This window comes from Colossoma macropomum, unplaced genomic scaffold, assembly GCF_904425465.1.
Source record: "Colossoma macropomum unplaced genomic scaffold, Colossoma_macropomum, whole genome shotgun sequence".
NCBI lineage: Eukaryota > Metazoa > Chordata > Actinopteri > Characiformes > Serrasalmidae > Colossoma > Colossoma macropomum.
The window spans coordinates 28355682-28378115 of NW_023494786.1; the positions used below are offsets into that span (position 1 = coordinate 28355682).

Genomic DNA, 22434 nt, shown 5'->3' on the forward strand with positions numbered 1-22434 from the left:
TTGTCTTAGAATTTAGTTTTTAAGATCTGTTCATGGCAGAGAGGTACCAGCAGGGCATTACATAACGACATAGTCCTTGAAAGATTTTAAGGATGCAATTTATCAAGGTAAATGAATGCGTTTATTGAGGTAAGCTAATGTTGGCTTTGTATTTGCCGGCTTCTTTGTGATTTGACAGTAACACAGTGGGAAATCTCAGCCATTTAGATTTCAGCTTTCATTTGTTATCACTACAGCAACAAATCAAATAAAATCAAGGCAAGGCACTCAAATATATCAGTTAATTCACTTTTAAAATGAGATTTAATGTTTAAAAATCTCATTACAAACAGCCACAGCACTGCTGAATGAACTCCTTCCAAATTGATGGCAGCGCGATTGTGGTGTCATCAGTATACTATCTATGAGAATAAATTGCGGACCTATGCTTTGTATGCTTTTATACAACAGTTTGTTCCGGCCACGCAAGCTGATTGGCTGAGATTTCACCATAACAGCACGTTTTTTTCACAAACACTGTGAACGCCGTTGCTAAGCAACGTTTTTGACAGCTGTAGGAGACGCTCAAGCCATTTGAATGTTTTTACTCCTTACTTTGCACAAACAGAAAATGGATACTTTTAAGATCGAATTTGACCGACAACCGATTTGGTCAGACTCTGAAAATGAGACTACACTAAATTCCCATACTGTCATCACCACTGAGCAGCTTTTCAGTCGGCGGCTGTGACAGAAGAACAGCTAAACAACCTGGAATCAGCCAGAAATGAACCAAATACCATTCGCCAAACAAAATAGGCTGTAAAATTCTTTACATGCTGGCTGGAACAAAACAACATTAATATTGATCTAGCAAAAAATGACCAAACTGAGCTGAACTTGATATTGCGGCAGTTTTATGGCTCAGTCTGATTTGGTCAGACTTTGAAGATGAGAGTACACATTTGACAATGGTATTCAGTTAATTTCTGGCTAATTCCAGGTTGTTTAGCTGCTCTTCTGTCACAGCTGCCGACTGAAAAGCTGCTCAGTGGTGATGACAGTTTGGGAATTTAGTGTAGGGAGCTGGAGAACGAGCTGCCGGCTGTGCAGCGAGTGAGCAGAGTTCGTTACTCTGACGTAGCAACAAGCTGCTTGTTAAGGAACTATAATTTGGCGGAAGGAACTGCTAACATTAAAACATATTAAACGCCGCGTTCACAGCCCAGTTTATTTATTTAATACTTATTTAACTGTTGTATAAAAGCAATAGAACACTTGAGGTCGTGTGTTATCATGAATAACATCACAGCCGTGATGTCATTTCACGATAACACACTCCCTCTCGTGTTCTATTGCTTAATTATACGGTAACACTTTCTATGAATGTCACCTTTGTAAGCATCTATAAACACATTTATACCATGTTATAATGTATTCATAAGGCATTATAAACAGTTATAGATATTTATAAAAATGAATTACACTGAATTACACTTTATAGCCATGTTTGTTATACATTATGAATTGTTAATATAATTCATAATAAATAGTGTTAATAACATGTTATAATGTCAGTGCCAAAGAAGTCAGTCCCAGCTTGGAGAGCGTAAAGTAAAGACAAATACCAAGCTAACGGTGGTGTACATTACCTTTCCCACATTGGGTAAAACACTGATGGCAGCTCTAGTTTAAACTCTGACATTTGAAGCCTGTAATGTGCTTTACTGTGTATGTTTTAGTGTTTCAGTAATCCTTCAGTAAATACTTCAACTTGTAGCCTCACTCTGAACACTGGAGGAGGCTATAGTACAGTACGCTTCACTTTACTTAGAGCGGACAAATACGACTTATGAGCTCTTATAATCTGTTATAAACAGTACTTATAATGTATTATGTTAACAGTTCATAATGCATAATAAACATCGCTATAACGTATAATGCATTTTTATAAATATTTATAGCTATGTTTATAATGTCTTATGAATGCATTATAACATGTTATGAATGTGTTTATAGATGCTTACAAAGGTGATATTCATAGAAAGTGTTACCAATTATACTTCTCAGAATGTACATCAGTCTCCATAGAAGTTAGAAAATTAGCTCACTCAATCTCACTGGCAAGCTAGATACTTTAACCTTAGAGGTCCATAAGGTTTTGCCTTCCCACTCAAATCATGCTAACTTTATTCAAACACCTTCCCTTCAAATCTTCACTGTGAACAGTTCTGCATAAAACCAGATATTTTTGTTATGTTAAACCATCATGGATGTAAAGAAGAGAAAGGGAACCATTGTTTTATGTTTTGTTTGCTGTTCGTGATGAAGACTGGTCTACTCTTGCCAGAATTGGCCAGAAACGGCCGCATTCGCATGCATAATTGAAATCTTTCAGACTTTTTCACTGCATGGTGAGGCAGATTTCACTGCACCGGAAGTCATTATACACCATGCAGTGAAGACGAGCTTCCATTGAAATGAACAGGATGTAAAGTTGCAAGTGGACATGTCTTGTTAGCCTTTCACAGCAACACAGAGTGGCTACATAATGGTTTTTAACACAATCAAGAGTTTTAATTGACGTATTAATGAGAAATAGCCAGCAGAGGCACCACTTTGCTTCCTGCAGGTGTTTCTTGCGGCACCACATAGATAATGTAACGTTGAGAAAAGAAAGAAAGAAAAAATGGTAATTGGTCACTTTGCAACCAGCATTCCATAAAGCTGGTCCAGGCTAGCAACATTTGCTGCAGTACAGTGCATTTGTGGTGAAGCATGGACGGATCAGTTTAGTAAAATGCCGAAACAGAAAGGAAGTTTTTTTGCAAGTGAATAGCAAAACATTTAACATGACCTGTTTGCTGCTTATGCTGTCCAGAAAATGCTGTAATACCTGACACTGCATTGTAGTTACAGCTACAGTAACACCTCCACTGGAGGAGTCGTAAAGTTGCACTTACTCTCCTGTTTCATCACATTTTTCAAATGGCAACCAAGAATTTTAAACTATTTGTTCACAAAATGTTTTTCAGATTTTATTGTTTTAATTTCCTACACCCATTTTTCCACACGATTTTATTGTTGTTTGCGGCTTTTAAGAGTGTAGATTTTACTGATATTCATAAATGTCCCTGATCATGTTCTACACATGCTTGTGTGTGTAGATAGAATCTGACTCTGCCTCTCCTTCTTACAGTATAAAGTAGAACTGCATGACATTGACATTAAATGCGATGATAAAGCTGCCTGATATCACAATGACAATATGAGAAGCAATAATTTATGATTAAAATATTGTGCCTCTGACTGGATGTGATGCTAGTGCAGACTGTGTAAAGAGAAATCTGACTAACTTCTCTTTTAGGCAAATAGCAAAATAAAAAATTACAAAAGCACCACTCACTATTCTGCATACTAAAAAGAAATTAAATACTAACAGCTGCTAACCTCAGAACTGCAAGCACATTTTTTTTTGCACCGAATAGCTGAGAAACAGCAGCGTTTTCTACAAAAATCTGCAAAAACAAATAAATATTTACTTCTATAAAAGCACACAATAACCTATTTATTTATTTATTTATTTATTTAAGTTAGTAAATGTGCTTATTTTAACATGGTTAAGTTACTTGTCCCCCATGCAGGAGAGTGGGGTTCAATCCTACACTCTTAAAAAGATTGTTCTTCAAGGGTTCTTTAGTAAAGAAAATGGTTCTATATGGAACCATGAACACTCAAAGAACCCTTTGCATGATTATATGGCTCTTTGCATCATGTCAGAGTTCTTCAGACTGATGGAGAATGTGCTGTAGATGGTTCTGTATAGAACCTTTTTTAAAATATATAGAACCATCTATTGCACATTCATGTACAGTTTCTATCAATCTGAAGAACCCTTTCATGATGCAAAGAACTTTTTATTCATGCAAAGGGTTCTTTTAGTATTCATGGTTCTGTATATTTACTAAAGAACCCTTGAAGAACCATCTTTTTTAAAAGTGTAGCACAGAAAAGCACTCTTCAACTTCTAACGGTTTGTGCCGGCAACATCATAACGTCTCTGGTGCTGCGTGTTTGAGATCATTTAATCTGTCATCGCAGCTCCTAACGATGTATTTATCATGGAAACTCATATCGTGATAAGGATAAAAACACGATGTATCGCACAGCCCTGGTTTAAAGCCTACAGTGTGAAGTGTCTTCTGTTATTAATGTCACAGAAATGTAAATAGGCTCAGTGTGAGTGAATACGAGCCTGTGAAGGAGCTCTTAAGCTCACATTAATGAATAATGATGAGTTTTATTCTGCTCTGTACTGTAAGGACCTGCATGAATGTAAGGTATCAGAATGGAATTTGGTTTATTTGGTAAAAGTCGCTCTCTTGCTCTCTCACACACGCTCACATAACAAGAAGTTTTTCATTCATCAAGGTACAAACAATGCAAATGTTCCCTCAAAGGTACAACAGTGGTTTTAAGGTCTGATTGTGAACCTTAAATAAGTTTTTCCAGGTGAAAAGTTCATATTTGTACCTTTTCATAACTGAATGTTTTAAAACAGAACAGTAAAATGAAAAGCCTGGAGACGAGACGGGGTGTGTGGAGTCAGTACAGCTTAGAACATATAATTTCAGTGGATTATGGTACAGTTATGTTCCCTGACTAAAGGTACTGAGATGGACCTTTGGGGTTCCCACCCCAGTGACAAGAGGGGCACTGCCCCAGTGAGAGTTACGTATCTTTATGTCTGAGAGTGTACACACACATATACTTAATATATAACCCTATCTGCATGACATTAAGACTTGTATATGTAAATGAGCTCTGTTCTGATTGGCTGCCATGTATTGTGCCTCATTCAAAAAGCAGTCTGAGCTGAAACACTCTTTATAACTTCGGCGTCAGTCGGCGGAGCTAAACTGCTGTAGACTGAACATGTGGATATACATAAATGCATTGTGTGAAAGAAGTTAGCGCATCCTCTACAGGGAAGCATTGAAATATGGCATTTTTTGCTAATTTTAGTGCAGAATATATGTTAATTTGCTGAGTTTAACCTATTGGAAAATATAAAATGTGTCATAACTTTTGCACAGGCCACATTTTGTGTTTGATTTTTTCCCCAGTATATTAAATTCAGCAAATAAAATATATTACAAATTTCATATTTAAGCCTGTTCTCTATAGAGGATGTGTTAACTTACTTTGACTTAGTAAATCAATAATTTACAGTGTTTTTGCTGCTTAGTTTCCACATTTGGACTATATAGGATGTTGTGTCTTAAAATGTTAAGAATATTTACACATAACATCAAACTCTTACTTTTAAACAGAGAGTAAAGTTCAGTTTCACATGATGCAGGCATTTAAATTTAAAACACCACATCATTTCTAAGGTATATCACCTCTACCAGCTTCATACTGAATGTGAGCTTGTAAGATGTATTTCAAACGAGGCCATTTCGATTTGAATCCAGAGCCTGCTAATCGGTTTAAGCCAAAAAACATAGTTTTAAATCCTCACTCAGCTTATATTATACAGCAGGGAAAAAAGGCCTCATGTCAGCAAAACCAATTTTATTTCATTGTCCTCTGCGCGAGGTTAGATGATTTAATTTAGTCCTCAGTTTTACCAGCATCCTGCATAGAAATAGAAAATGTAAAATGAAGCAGATCTAACATTGGGTTTATGAATTTTAATCACAGCCACCGCTGGCGTGTTTGAAAATTAGGCGCATCGCTCACGGAGCGATTATGTCTTTGCTTTAATTATGTCTTTATGTCTCTTTGTTCTGTTTCAGCTGAAGCAGACTTTCTCCAAAGATCCCTTCCTCTCCAAATACTACAACACGTCTATCATCTCTGCCTTCAGGTAATACAGCTCTGTGAGTTCACCCTTTAGGCGAGAACAGATCCACCCTAGAGCTGAAAAGAACCAGCAGCTCCTGTTTTAACTCAGCAAAACAAGGCTAAACCCAGATCAGGTCAATATTTGAGTTCTCTCAGGCATTTGAATGTTTAAATTTATGGAACTCATGATTTTACCATCCCAGTACCTATATTAAATTAAAATTAAATTAAATTAAACTAAATTCTGACACCATAGTGGCACCAATCCTGAATTATGAAATTTTTAGTCAAATTGGCACATGGCCAATTTCTTTAGCCATTTTTTTCCCATGCTATGTGGGCTAAATTATCTCATGAAACATTTTAAAAAAAATACACATATAATGTGGCCTGTGCAAATAAATGTGCCATAACGTTTGCACAGGCCACATTGTATATTTTATATTTTTTGTATGTAAAATTTAGCAAATAAATAGTATTTGTGCGTAAAAATGTGCAGCAATGTGTTCTCTGTAGAGGATGTGTTAACTTATTTCCACTTAAACTGCCAAAAATACTATCTTAGCGAGTGCAAATATCTTAAACATAGTCAATATATTTAATATTTCTTATGATGAGACTGACATAAGAATATTTTTGACATTTTTTAGCTTATTTCTAGACATTTTTACTTGTTTTTAAGCAGTTTTATCGATATAAAAGTGTCTTGTTCCATTAGCAGATCATGTTTTAAGCATTATTTATTAAAATAAGCAAAATTATTTTCATTATTTCTCAAAACAAGTAAACTAATCTGCCAATGGAATAAAATCACTTAAAACAAGCAACAATGTACAGAAACAGGTGGAATAATCTTATAATATTCTTACTTCTTATAATGAGAAATAGTAGATTTATTGACTACATTTAAGATGTTTTCACTTGTTAAGATATTATTTTTTTGCAGTGTAGAATATCAGCCAAACATGAAATTTGGCCAGGGGTGCTTAAACTTTTGCATATGACCTGTATATCAAATGTACAATCAATGGTTCAACTCCTCTGTGATTGTAGCCTGTTGCTGTTGTTCATACAGCTCAGGGATTGCTATAGTGGAGGCTCTCATGCACTGTCCAGCGTAGTCTGCTGAATTACTGATACTGCCATGTCAGTGCAGTGTTTGACTTGTAAATGATACTTTAGACTCAACATACTTTGGTGATAGATAAATTTACAGCATTGCAGATTTTCATGCTGGATCTTTCTTATTGTAACCATCTGTTTGTAACCATTTATCTGTGATAGAAGAATTTCATAAGAATGAAAAGAGAAAGCGGTTTTCATTGACATGCACTGAAAATGTACACATAGCCAGCATGTTGTCAGACTATGAGGTTGACCTCAATATAATGTTCTCTTTTTGCAAATAATTAGTCATATTTAGAAACACCTTTGATTAAATGCAGCCCCCTAGCAGCACAGCTGCGGCCCAGTGGGGGGGCTCTGGGTCGACAGGCTGAAAACCACTGAAGTAGAGTACGCTTAGCAAAGACTGGCATGTGATATCTATCATGACAGTGACTGGTAATGGTAACAAAACCCCTTCCTCACATTAGTTATGTTATAGAATCGCAACCCATTCATTTCATAATAAATGGACCAACAGAAATGGTCCAAAATGACATACTATCAGCTCATATCATCACTAGTTATAGGCTCACTGGGCAACCAGCTGCTCATCACATTACATTATATCTCTCTACTTATATTACTATGCACTGCCACTTTGTTTATACATCCGTAAATATTTCCTATTGCACAACTGTTAACATACATTATAGTTTACGGTACATAGTAACTCGGTTTATTCACTGGAGGGCACATGCACCACTGCATTGTCAACTGCATAATATTTATGTGATTTTACTACTTTTTTTTGTACTGCATATTATATTTATATTGTTTTTTTAGAATATTTTTGATTATTTATCTTTACTACTTCTATTTATGCATCTGTATAATAGCATACGGCAATACTTTGGCTCCTGTTTTGCTCTTTACTGTACTTTGTACTGCTGCAATAGAAGACTTTCCCTCCCTGGGATTAATAAAATTGTCTGTCTGTCTGTCTGTCTGTCTGTCTCTTAGTTCTCATATAAAGCTTCCATTTTGGAGATGTCAGATTTTTTACACAGACTGTAAAAATCTTCTCATGCTCTGTGACCTGCAGTGATGGAGTGTTTGCCTACCACTGGACGCGGTTTGTGGTTCCCCCGTCCGAATTGGAGGTTCTCCCCAAGCTGACGGAGGAACGGGTGCTGGATGTTCTCCGCAGAGGCATCAGACAGGAAGGAAAACGCAGCATGCAGCCCTTCACCATCGCCGACATCACCGCCTCAAGTAACACTCACATACGCACAAGCTAACTGTAAAATGTATATCGGTTAGACTTCAGTCTGTAAAGTAATAGTTTGCCAAAAAATCCAATTTACACAGTTTCTCTTCTTATCCCTAATGCAGTTAATCAGCCAAGACACGTTTGGTGCCTCAGGTTTCTTTCTTTAGTTCTCGACTGGAGCTACAAGGCTAACCTAGCGAGCAATGTTGCTTGTTACTTTTATATCCCTCCTGTTAGCGTTGTGCTAACAGCAGGCCTAGATCATCACACTTGCCTGAAACCATGTCAGGCTGTTAAAGCAGCACTAAAGATTTCTTTTGCTAAAATTGACAGAAGTAGCATTACTGAGTCAGGAGAAGAACTACAGGCTAAAATATGATGAGTATGCGCTGCTGTGAGCCGCCCTGTAAAGCCTGAAATAATTTAGCTGGTGTTTTTGAACCACATCATGTGTCTTTATCTGATATTGTCACACATCGCACACATTGCACAGACTTCATCAGTATAATGTTAAATCAACATTATACTGATGAAGATATGATGACGATAGCAGATAATTCACTCACTCAGAAGCCGCGTCCTTCACCAAGTTTTGACCGGATTCTCTTTGAATTCTCCTTCAACTCACTCGCAGTCATTTGAAAGTTTTCTTTACACATTTCCACCAGAGAGGCTTCCATATCCCCAAAACAAAGTAGCTTTAAGTAATATAAAGTGATATAAAATGTGATACAAAAAAGACTTACTAACTTGGTTTCATTAGATCAAAGGGGCTCTGATGTTTTAATATCTGAGCCACTTACAGATGTGCTTCTACACTGCAAAAATAATAACTTGAAATGAAAACATCTGTACATTTTTAGATTTTATCTAGTCAAAGTGTCTTATTCCATTGGCAGATTAGTTTACTTGTTTCGAGAAATAATGAAGATGATTTTGCTAATTTCAAGAAATAATGCTTAAAACAAGTAACATGATCTGTCAATGGAACAAGACACTTTTATAAGATAAAACTGCTTAAAAATGAGTAAAAATGTCTGGAAATAAGTTAAATAATATTATAATATTCTTACGACAGCCTCATAATGAGAAATATTAGATATGTTTACTACATTTAAGATGGTCACACTCACTAAGATATCGTTTTTTTGCAACATAGATCAGATATATATCCAAGTCATGCCCACACGCCCTTTATAAGAGGATCCCGCTTGGAATTCATGCATTTTTTTTTTTTTACTAAACATGCACTGTCATTCAGCACGTACATGGCAGCAATGCCTAACTTGAAGTTAGTGCCAGTAAACTCTGAAAAAAAATGCATCTGACATTTCTCCCATTCATCTTGCTCTTATAATGAATATCTATGAATATCTATGAATATGGGGGCAGTCGTAGGCTGGAGGTTAAGGAACCAGCCTTGCGGCCGGAAGGTTGCCAGTTTGATACCCTGAGCCGACAGGACATGACTGAAGTGCCCTTGAGCAGGGCATCTAACCCCCAACTGCTCCCCGGGTGCTGCGGATAGGGCTGCTCATCGCTCCAGGCAAGTGTGCTCACTGCCCCCTAGTGTGTATGTTCACTAGTGTGTATGTGGTGTTTCACTGCATGGATGGGTTAGAATGTGGAGGTGAAATTTCCCCTTGTGGGACTAATAAGGGTCACTTAATCTTAATAATTATCTGGGAGCTGTTTATGGCAAATTATCCTTGCGCGATGGTTTGTTCCAATAGCTAGTTGTTTATTGGCACACAGGTTTGGACACGGGTTCGGTCACATTGACGACAGCGCTATCTATAATAATACAGTACAGGCCTAAGTCAGATGGCTACTGCTACTGTTTTTAGCTGTGCAACATTCTATACATCTATAAAAATGGACGAATGCATCAGTGTCAGAAACCACATAAGCAAGTCGGTGAGAGGTTACTTAAAACGCTGATAGGGTTTGAGGTAAGTGTGTGATTAAGACGTGCAGTTCGAATGATACTAATTAATGAGGTTTCTTTATTTGTTAGCTACATTAGTCTTGTAGCTCCAGTGTCAAACTAAAATGGAAACTCCAGACCGCATACATGCCTTGGCTTTTTCACTGAACTGTTGCTGTAAGCTGTAGAAAACAGATTGGTGCATGTACATTACAGTACACTGTGGCTTATAAGAGTGTGACGAAATGCATGATGGAGCTGTCGACTCAGCAGTTTTTTTTTTTTTGCAACTAGCCAACATCCACAAACTTACATAGAGAAAAGGTCAAAAAGCATGTTTTATTATTGATATGCAGTTCTTTGGCCCAAGGGCTGAAGTTCAGTTAACTGAAAGGAAGGAATGATTCTGTTTAAATCAGCAAAAATTGATTTCATACACTGTGAAGGAGTATTTTTTTTTGAGAAAAGTCAACTAGCGTCAGGAAACTTGCAGAAATGTATGATGTCTGTGCTTTCAGTACTAAGAGCAAAACCTAATGACTGCATCCCACTTTCTTGGCATGAGCAATAAGGCCTAAAAATGATGTAATATTTACTGAGATTACTGAGAAATAGATGCAAACAGTATTTAGCACGTTTTATGTTTTCACTATATACTGTGAGATTCATCCATATTTTGTGCTAAAAACATATGCAGGGTAAAAAATCTAAATCAGTGCTGAAGCTTCTGGTTAATAATCCCTACAGGGAAAATTTGCCTCTGTCAAGAAAAGCCTGTGTTTTGGCTTCATCTTCATGAAAGTTCAAAGCGTTAGCGTTTATTTCGAGCTCATAAAGCTGTGAAAGGCCTGAGGGGGTGTAAGTGCTGAGACGTGGCCAACATAGTCAAGGAATTTGGGGCGATATGATGCAATTCAGCATCAAAGACTTAGATGAGGCATTGTTTAGGCTTTATTGTGATAGTACAATAACATGCAGTATTCCAGACAATAACTATTTTGATATTATTTGATATTATTTCATCATATTTCATAAATATTGAATGTTACTGATTGAACGTTATACTAAGGATTCAGTATATTTTTCATAATGGTGGTTTCTGTACATTTTCAGGATAAAGAAGGCTTAGAAAAGATTTAGAAAACTTATATGTCCCATATGTATTACCATATATAAGTATTACATTTAGGTACTTTTATATAATACAAATATATTACATAGGTATATTCAAGATACCTCCTGGATGAAAGGTTTCTGTATAAACACTATATAAATACTAAGTGCTAAGTAAAATAAAGCACAAAGAAATAGAGGAAAACTAGGAAAAATACATATATGTACAGCGCCCTCAACAATTATTGGCACCCCTCATTAAGATGTGTTCTTAGGCTTCTAATAAATTCTTTTTTTTTTTTTTTTAATTAATATAGGACAACAGTGCAAAAAAAAAAAGAAAAAAATCCAACCTTTCATTCAAGTGCATTTATTCAGTGGGAAAAAAATTAAGAAATATTTATTTACATGAAATCATCTGTGCCACAATTATTGGCACCCCTCATGTTAATAACCCCCTTTTGCCAACAAGGCAGCGCTTAATCTTCTCCTATAACATTTCACAAGATGGGAGAATACAGAGAGAGGGATCTTCGACCGTTCCTCTTTGCACAATCTCTCTAAATCGGCCAGAGTCCTGGGTCCTCTCCTATGCACTCTCCTCTTCAGCTCACCCCACAGGTTTTCAATTGGGTTGAGGTCTGAGGACTGAGATGGCCATGGGAGGAGCTTGATTTTGTGTCTGGGGAACCATTTTTGTGTAGATTTGGCCACATGTTTAGGGTCATTATCTTGCTGAAAGACCCAGTGACGACCCGTCTTCAGCTTTCGGGCAGAGGCCACCAGATTTTGATTTAAAATGTCCTGGTATTTCAAACAGTTCATGATGCCATGCACCCTAACAAGGTTCCCGGGGCCTTTGGAAGAAAAACAGGCCCACAGAATCACCGATCCTCCCCCATACTTCACAGTGGGCATGAGGTGCTTTTCCGCATACTCATCTTTAGTGTTACGCCAGACCCACTTAGTGTTTGTTGCCAAAAAGCTCTATCTTGGTCTCATCTTTACCATCCTCCTCACTGTGCGTGGTGGCAAGATAAACTTGCGTCCTCGTCCAGGCTTGTTTGCCACTGTTCCAGTTGTCCAACTTCTTGATGATTCCTCTGACTGTAGATATGGGCAGGTGTAGGCGAGTGGCTATTTTCTTGTAGCCATTGCCTGACTTATGAAGGTCGACACACATCTGCCTTACTTGAATGGTGTGTTCTCTTGTCTTTCCCATGTTGAAGAGTGGATAAGAGAAATTGGCCTCTGTGTCATGTCATATTTATACCCCAGGGAAACAGGAAGTGATGAATTACTAATTAAAGGTTCCCAGATACTCTGATCAACTTTATAAACTTCAGTAGAAATGCCAGAAATACTTCAATTACATTTATTTTCTAGGAATTGTTAGGGGTGCCAATAATTGTGGAACAGGTGATTTTATGAGAAATAATGATTTCTTAGTCAGGGATTTTTTTTTAATTCACTTGAGTTAAAGGTTACATTTTTCTACAATTTTCAGTGTGAGATTATGCTTCTGAAATAAAAATTGAATTTATTTTAAGGCTTTTAACACATCTTAACGAGGGGTGCCAATAATTGTTGAGGGTCGCTGTATGTGTATATATACAATATATCATTATATACTATACACACAGGGTGCAAATTGCTGCTGGCGGAACAAAACCTCATATCTCCAGTTTCAGTTTTTGACCTAATTTGTCTGTTGATCTTTGTATTGTGTGTAAATTTCATGATGAATGGACTAAAAGAAATGGCCCGAAATGACTTGGAAAAAATTCTGGTTCTATTGACTTACATTAAAAAGTAAAGTATGTTTTTTCCTTCTCCTGTAAAGTTACCATTTTGGAGATACGAGATTTTGTTCCAACAACAGCAAAATGAAAAATATTGTAGCTAATGAGAGAATCAAGTCTACATGCAGTGTAAAAAAATATACAGTCCTGTCATAAAGAAAAAGTGATACATAAGCGGGTATATAGACCTTATATAGAATACATTTGGAACACACACACACACATTTATATATTTAGTGTTTGTGTGTGTATATATACTTTTAATGTAAGTCAATGGAACCAGACTTTTTTTGCAATTAATGGGAAAATATATATATATATATATATATATGTATGTATGTATGTGTGTGTGTGTGTGTGTGTGTGTGTGTGTGTGTGTGTGTGTGTGTGTGTGTGTGTATACGTATGGGGCATTACATATTACATATAGGATCTTGCTCATGCTCCATGTACTGGAACTTTATAATAAAAATCATAAAAACTATGTATGTGTGTGTGTGTGTGTGTGTGTGTGTGTGTGTGTGTGTGTGTGTAAGCCAAGGTGAGAGAGAATAGTAGTGAAGTGGTGCCTCAGGCAGGTGTGTAGGGAAACTGTCAGAACAAGTGCAATGGCCATATTCTTTGCCTCTCCACTGTTTTTCTTTTTGCTTTTTGTCTCCTCCTGTCGCTTTCTCTTTCTCATCATGTCTCTCTCTCTCTCTCCTCTCTCTCTCTCTCTCTCTCTCTCTCTCTCCAGTTACAGACCCACGGATGGCCATGAACCCCAGAACTCGTGAGTAAAGCGTGTCCCATTTCAGTCTCCGCTGCTCTGTAATTTTCCACCTGGCTCGGCAGCCTCTCTGCTGACACTCGCTGAAAAACAGCCGCCCTGCTCCATCCATCTCCCTCTGCCTGCATGAACGCTTAAAACCTCACACGCACAGCGGACTTTAGAGCTGTCTTTTAACTCGCGCTGCCTTTTACCTGTACCAAGGATGATGCAGTAAAGCGTTTGCGTTATAAATGCATTATAAATGCGTTATAAATGCATACAAATGAATCAAGCACAACAATAATGATAATAATAGACAGACAGAGAAAGAGAACACATGAAAAGAAATATACTTCACACATCAGTGGCCAGGTAATATTACTCTGATGAAACAAATCAATAATAAGTGTTTCCATAAGTGTGAATTGCGTTCTGAATGTCTGGCAATATAGAATATAAAATATAACAGTACTTCTCATTTTCACAATACACATCATTATATTGTATTTTCTGTGGTTTGTTAAGTGCTTAATGCTCTAAAAAAGATGATATACTGTGCAGCACTTTATCCATCTGAGCAGGGCTAATTAGTCTCTCTTGGACTGCTGCCATTGTCTGATTATGAACTTGCAACTACGTAACAATTAAGTAAAACATTAGATGGCAACATTACCTGTGAGCCTCTTTTGAACTTATTTATAATAAAACTCACAGTTCTTCTGTGTTCTTTATGTATGCTCCGAAATGTTTATCGTGATGTGATTCATGGTGATGGTGATATCATGTCGTCATATCGTCCATCCCCAAATACTGTATGAACCAAGAGTGTTAGATTATTAGTTTTATAACTATAACTATATTTACCAAAACGCGTGAGAAACTTCACATCAAGTTCAGTTATTTGACACACATTTCCATCCTTGACCTGTAGCACTGCTGCTTTGGCTGAGTTGACCTCTGAAGGGGCGGGGCTTCATATAGCAGTGCAGAAGGTCTAGCAGCATCTGAGCACAATGTTTTAAATATTTTTCGCTGGCTATAAAAAAAAATAAATAAATAAATAAAAAAAAACACACACATACTGGCTATAAATAAACACAAAAGATTGTATGAACTGCAGTCACTCAGGAGACTATATTAGACAGTATAACTATCTATGATTTTGTGTTTTACTATATATGGATGACAAATTAGCCAGTTTTCTAACTGTTAGCTTAGCAGTTTGGCTAAGTGCTGCTGCACGAACCAGTTAGCTTTTGAAGCGCACCAACAAATGGAGGATCTTTTTTGTGGCTTGCCTTCCAGTCCAAACTTGGGCTGAGGACGCAAACTTTAAGTGCGGCTTTACACAGGATGGTCAAATTGGGTTCCTTGCATCACCACACGTCTGCAAAGTTTAGTGTTCTGCTTCATTTAACACCTGATTCAGCCCATCAGCTAATCGGCTAGGCCTTCAAGATTTGAACTCAGAGTGTTAGAAGAGGGGAAATGATAATCTCTGCAGAGCTGTGGCCCAGAAGGAACCCAGTTTGCCACCCCTGCTCTAGGAGGAGATACGTGTTGTTGTCAGTTTCAGTTTTTTTCTGCTGTCACTTTTTTTCACTGCATACCATTGACAAATTCTACCTCAACGTGCAGTCATGTATATTAAGAAATAACCTCTCTCCTCAGAGGACTGCTTCTTCCGTCTGGAGGCTGATTCCACAGTGAGGATCTTCCAGTCTCCTGGCCATCCAGACAAATACCCCCCTCACACCCGCTGCCAGTGGCAGATCCGTGCCCCTAAAGACCAAGCTATCTTGCTCAAGTTCCAGGTCTTCTATGTGGAGGACGACTGCGCTAATGACTACGTGTTTATCTACAACTCGCTTAGTCCAGACGGGTCTCAAGCCATCACACAGTGAGTAGATTTCCTCAGAATTTGCTTTTTGGTCAAGACTTAATGACATGTTTTTTGATGACACAGCAAAAGATTTCCTTTTTTACGTAGGGATGCACTGATATAGACTTCCTGGGCACATATAATGACTGATAATTGAATGGCTAATACAGAAAATCAATAACTGATTGTTTAAACTATTTGCACTTTAAAGCAAGTTACACTATATTCCAGTTATGAACTGCAGAGAGAATAAGACTAAGGTTAAAACTCTAAAGTTGGATCAGTGATTCATTTTCTTTGCGTGCAGCTGAAATTCTTGTATTAGACAGATAATAATAATAACAACAGGAATAATATTCATATTAAATATATCAGCCACCAAGATGCTGATCTGTTTATATGTCATACGTAGAGCTGGTCAAAGCAGCATTTGAAGACTTGCTGATATTTCTGAACCAAGACTCGAATGCTTCTTTTGAAAGACACCCTTAAAAATCATAATACTAGCATTTTTTAGTTGTCCGTCTGGACGGAACAGTATGCTTCCATTTTGACCAGTGTTTCAGTTCACACCAACTGTGCAAGACACGCGTCCTGTTTTCTTATTTGTCAGTGAGTGAAGGGCAAACTCCAGTCAAATCACACATCACCACTTTCTATAATATCCAAATCAGTCACGTTTATTGGCACATCACATTTACTCAGGTGTGAAGGTGAGTGAAAATCGTAGGTGCGTAGCCCCTTTGTAGTACTTAAATACCAAAATATATATATATATATAAGTGCACTAAAACTAGCACAAAATGCCACATTTGAGTGTGTTCTCTGTACAGGATATGTTACCTTAGAAAATCACCAACACGTAATATAACCAGGGTAGTTTAAACTTTTGCATACAGCTGTACATCAATAAACACAACAAATGTACCTTTAAATGTGTGCATACTGATGAAAAATGACTTTACCTCTGCTGGCCTTGGTCGAAGTTCCAGATGGATTTCAGCAGTTCATATTTTAGCCTATTCCTTTTCCCCTTGAATACGAAGGACAAAATGTTTATTGTATCCCTTCAGAAAGCTCAGACAACTTATTCATCCATTTCAAGGGACATTCCTCACTGGTTCTGGTCAGCGCTGGTTTTTGTGCGGTCCTTGTGAGACCTTGCAGGAGATTGACTTGGCTTTTGAAGACCTCACTTTTGAAATCCATCAGCTGCAGCTGCCACCTGCAGTTACCCCGAGCTGGGCCATAGGCAATCTTTATAAAGGACATTTTTTTCTTTTCTTTTCACGTCTCTATGTACTTATGCAGTGTTTTATACGTTAACATGACAAGTGTGAAACCCAAAAAAGCGTGAAATGTGAATTTAACTCTGACATTGAGCAATGGCACTGCATGCAGGGTGCTATTTGCTTTAAATGAGCTGCAGCAATGCTGTTATAATGACATTATCATTCTTCCTGGATGTGTTTTATCTCTCTGTTTTTCTCTCCTCGTTAAATTACTGCACTCTTTTCCTCCTTGTTTGTTAAATGACTTGTTTGGGGAAAGTGTGATCTGAAGAAGTTGTTTGATAATGGGGCGATTAAAACGTCATATACATCAAATCCTTCATAACATAGTAAACATGAAGTATTCATTTATATGCCATTCTTCAGTAGAGATGTATTCATTCACACCTGGCTTAACTCATGAAAGGCTTGATGAATAACTAGTGAGTAGCCATGTGCTGGTGTAAACATTTTACACCAATCAGGCATAACATTATGACCACCTCCTTGTTTCTACGCTCATTGTCCATTTCATCAGCTCCACTTACTATATAGGTGCACTTTGTAGTTCTACAATTACAGACTGTAGTCCATCTGTTCCTCTGATACTTTGTTAGCCCCCTTTTACCCTGTTCTTCAGTGGTCAGGACCCCCATGGACCCTCACAGAGCAGGTACTATTTGGGTGGTGGATCATTCTCAGCAGTGCAGTAACACTGATGTGGTGGTGGTGTGTTAGTGTGTGTTGTGCTGGTCTGAGTGGATCACACACAGCAGTGCTGCTGGTGTATATTACAATAATTACCAAATGTTTGCACAATAGGACGATGTAATTGAATATCGCCGATGATTTACGCATCGCCATCGGCTTACTTGTCAGAGTTGAGAATTGGCGTGTTGGGAAAATAACCGACAGTGAACTACAGAGAGGACTAATTGGGGTTCACATTCCTTTAAAAAAAGTCCAGACATGTGGCCCAGTAGTCAGTTTTTGTGTTGTAGTAGCCACGTTTACATGCAGCCTGATAATCTGTTAATAATCCAACTAATTATAATCAATCGGAATAGAATATGTCCATGTGTACACTTTATCAGAATAGACTAGTCCCACTGAGGTAATTTGGAATATAACTTTTATCCGATTGAACGATACGGGTAATCCTGTAAATAATCAGTTAAACAGAAGAGTAATAACCATGTAAACGCCTGTATCTGATTACATTCCCAATCGGAAAGTTTAAGCATGTTCTGATCATGTTCGTCACGTCATAGTGGAAGTTTATACCGTTCAACATGGCGGAGCAGAAACTGGTCTGCAGAGGAGACGAAGTTTATGCTCTGATCTTTAAAAGACGGCGGCGGGACGGCCGTCCAGCTTATTACGTCTTCCTCTCGGCCTTCTTTAATAAGGACGTGTGAAGGACGTTTTCCTGAGTCTGACATCATTTTAAAGTTATTAAAAACACAAGCGCTGCTCACTGCTGCTCATCTCACTCTGACTGGACTCATGTGATGCTCATTGTCATGGTAATGTCTACACTACGTGGTTCTCTATGTATGTGCATAGTTTGGGATTAGAATACTTGTAGTGCACATGAAAACAGATTTTTCATCAGGTTGTTGAGCAGAGGGAACGTATAAACACCTCAGTCTTAATCAATAATCGGAATGTATTCAGTTAGTTTGGCAAAAATCTTTTTATGTAAACACAGCCAGTGAGAGAGACTTTTAAGAGTTAAGTTTAGCTTCAGTGCATACAACCAAAAATACATGCTGACACACTTTAGAACTTCTGCTTGCTTCGGTGTGACTTGCTGCAGTAAAGCACCCAAGCTAACAAGTTCCTCTGATCCCCAACTATGGCTGGAAAACAGGTTCAGAAAGAGGTAGCAAATAATATTAAAATATGTGCACATAATGTTTAATTCACTTTTAAATCATTGAGTTGTTAGAAGGCCGTCCCAGGAAACACACAGTGAAATATCAAAGATGATTTTATAATGCTAAATATGCATCAAAGCTTAGATGAAAAATAGAAGATATAAATGTGATAAAACACGGCTTAAAAACCACTGATCAGACCTATCTGACAACTGTGTGGGCGTGGCTAATAAGCAGCTTGATTGACAGTTCTCTGTCCAATACTACTAGGCTGCTCCGCCCCTCACACAGAGCTAAAATCATTATCTGGCTTTTATGTGATGGTAACTGGATGAAAAAAGTCATTGATGATCAGATGGGTGGAAAAAAACAAACGGATGGACAAAGCAATGAAAAACAGCATGAATGAAGGAATGGACGAACGAACACTGTTTATGGATAAATGAATGAATGGGTGACAGGCAGCTACTGACAGCTGATCTATCTTGCTAGCTTTTGGCTATGCTGGGTTAGCTTTAGCTCACTACATTTCTCTGAAACTGTTATGTGTCAGCGGGGCAGGAGACGCAGCCCTGTGATTGGTCAGGGGAATGCTTATGGAAGTGTTGCCCAAGATTAGGACCACCCAGCTTACATTGAGAGGAGAGAAATATGGTGAAATATATTTTAGTCATTTATTGGTCATTGGAACATTATTCAAAAGGTTTATGTAGTACATCACAATCACGTGCAGTCTGAAGTTTCTCCAGCAGTCTGTGATCTGCTCAGAAGAGGGACCATTTTATATGATTGGAGTTTGTGAAACCAGAGCTGCTGTACACTTAAAAAGCACTAGCTTCTCTTTAAATGTCAATTTGTTGTATTTAGAAATAAAACGAAAATGAAAAATGCAGACTTCTCGATCTTGGAGAACATTTTAGACTAATTAGACAGTGATTTTTAGCTCTGTTACACAGGGAGTATCTTTTTAACTGTTTTATTACCTCTCTGACAGGAAGTGTGGGCAGCGTCCACCTACTAACCCGCTGGAAGTGATCTCCTCCAGCAACATCATGCTCCTCAACCTGATAGCTGACGGTGAGGTCCAGAGGCCTGGATTCTTGGCAAATTACACTGCCATCCCCATCACCACAGGTAATGTACAGTATCATCTGCTTCACTACAGGTAGTGTTCAGCACTATCCATTTCACTACAGGTGATACTCCACCTGCCCTCAGATAATGTCCTGTCTGCTTCAGGTAACACCTAATCACCCTCAGGTAACATCCCACCCCCTCAGGCAGTCCCCCACCCCTACACGTAAAGCCCCATCTCTGCAAGTAACATCCCACCCTCACAGGTGATGCCCTACCACCACATATAATGCGCAATTCCTCTCAAGTAACCCCTCACCCCCTCAAGTAACACTCCACCCCACAGGTATCACCTGTTCCCCATGGGCAAAACCCCAACCCCTCAGGTAATTCCCTTCCTCCCTCAGGTAGCACCCCACCCTCTCAGGTAACACCCCACCTCCTTAGGTAACACTTCAGCCCCTTAGGAAACACCCCACCCCCTTAGTGCTACCTCCTTAGGTAACACTTCACCCCCTCAGGTAACACCCCACCTCTTTAGGTAACACTTCACCCCTCAAATATCACCCCAACCCCTTAGGTAACATTCCAGCCCCTTAGGAAACACCCCACCTCCTTAGTAGTGCTACCTTGTTAGGTAACACTTCACCCCCTTAGATAACGCCTCACCCCCCAGGTAACGCCCCACTCCTTTAGGTAACACCCCACCCCCTTAGTAGTGTCACCCCCTTAGGTAACACCACAACACCCTTAGGTAAGACCACACTCTCCTCAGCAACCACCAGTCCCCTCAGGTAACACCAGGCCCCTCTCAGGTAATCGCCATCTCCCTACAGGTAACACCCCACCCTCATCAAGTCTCTAAAAATACTAACTCAGAGATTTGATTCTGTACTTTGGCCCCTCAGAAAGTAAATAAATAGTAATGCAGACGTTAAGATTATCAATAAGGACTATTTTGAGTGTGAAGATTTTACCTGCTCTACCTTTTGAAACAAGTCCTGAGTCATTCCTCTTGACAGCTCAATGAAGGCTGCTCCCACACAGTTTCACTGAACTTTATTACTTATAACTTGTTGAGTCAAAGAGTGGCCTGCACTCAAGTTGGAACACGTTTATCTCGTCTGCCTGACTGGCTGAATGACTGAGTCTGTTTGAATGTCAAATTGAATAACGGCATTGATCCAAACGCCCGCTGAAGTAGTTTTGTCTGGAGTTGGTTGAGTTTATAGCCTTGTTTCTTATCATGGCACTATTGGTTGGCACATGTTTACAAACTATTCATTTATCTATTTATATAGTCCTTTTATGTAGCGAACAATGTGCATGTATACAAGGAACAAAAGTAAAACAAAAAAAAAACAGACGCATAGAAGGTCTAGGGTAAAGTACTGTTTAGGGATTTTCTTTGGCTTTTATAAAATGACGCTCACTGTCCGTTTTCTGTGGATCACTACAATGTAAAGCTCATGTGATGTGCTCTGTTCTGTGTTCTGTATGATCCTCATTGTAGCCCAGACATGTGGAGGAGTTCTGACCAGTTTAAATGGAACCATCAGATCTCCTCACTATCCCAGCTTCTACCCTCCTTTAGTGGACTGCACCTGGACCATAAATGTAACTAACTCTGTTCTCTCCTCACTTCTGTACTATACTGCTTAATTTACATGTTAATGAATGAAGTTTTATGTGTCATCTATTTAGTCAAGCTTAGGCAGAGACAATCCCTGATGTGGCTTGATCTCTAAAATTGTTTCCCTTTCCGTTGGTAATACTCTGTCATAATAGTTCATACTGATGATAATAGGAACCAGAGTTTAATGTGCATTTGAAGGCTGCCTTACAGAAAGCTATAACATGAAATGGTTATAAATGCATTGCCTGATGTCTGGCATTGGTTTACAATAGTTTTGCAATAAGCTTTTGGTTTATTTTTTATTTATTTATTTTTTTTATTAGATACATTAATGTCAGGAGAGGTACATGCAGGGCATTGTAAGGCAAAATAGTCTGCAAGAAAAACTTATATTTTCTGATTTATAGCCATTTTTTCATCATTACCATTACATATAAAAACTCAAAAGACATGTAGGTCCACTGGTGGTTTTGCGTAGTAAATAAAATATCTATATTTGTGTTGTAGACGTTGTGACCCCTGGTTCCTATCACCACCACTGTAACAACGTCTCAGTCTATAGGTTTCTCTACAGTGAACCACTTCACATCAAACCACTCTGAATGACTTAGTTTACATCTCAACGACTAAACTATGCAGAAGTTTTGAAAAAAAAATCTTTTAAGTACATTAAAGTTAGTAATTGCCAGGCTGCATTCTTTAAAATGCTGCAGTAAAATCACTTATTTTTTAGTATGCGCGTATTGAGACACTGATATGTTTTGATTTTTTGGTCTACGTTTTATAGCGTCTGTAATATTGGCTTACAGTGTGATCAAAGTTACTGATCTGATGAATTTGGATGGCAGCTACTTTAAAGTGCTGCAGTGAAATCACTTTTTTAAGGTTATAA

The 22434-nt window shown here is 38.2% G+C and overlaps 1 protein-coding gene across 1 annotated transcript in view; it reads left to right on the forward strand.

Annotated features, from left to right (window-relative positions):
* The window catches only part of zmp:0000001114 (suppressor of tumorigenicity 14 protein homolog), a 78925-nt gene that overhangs the window by 35791 nt on the left and 20700 nt on the right, over positions 1–22434 (forward strand). Inside the window, exons 4-9 of the mRNA XM_036565264.1 lie at positions 5781–5851; positions 8039–8208; positions 13785–13820; positions 15471–15699; positions 19827–19966; positions 21420–21523. Of these exons, the coding sequence (XP_036421157.1) occupies positions 5781–5851; positions 8039–8208; positions 13785–13820; positions 15471–15699; positions 19827–19966; positions 21420–21523 (750 nt within the window). The remainder of the gene's footprint in view (positions 1–5780; positions 5852–8038; positions 8209–13784; positions 13821–15470; positions 15700–19826; positions 19967–21419; positions 21524–22434) is intronic.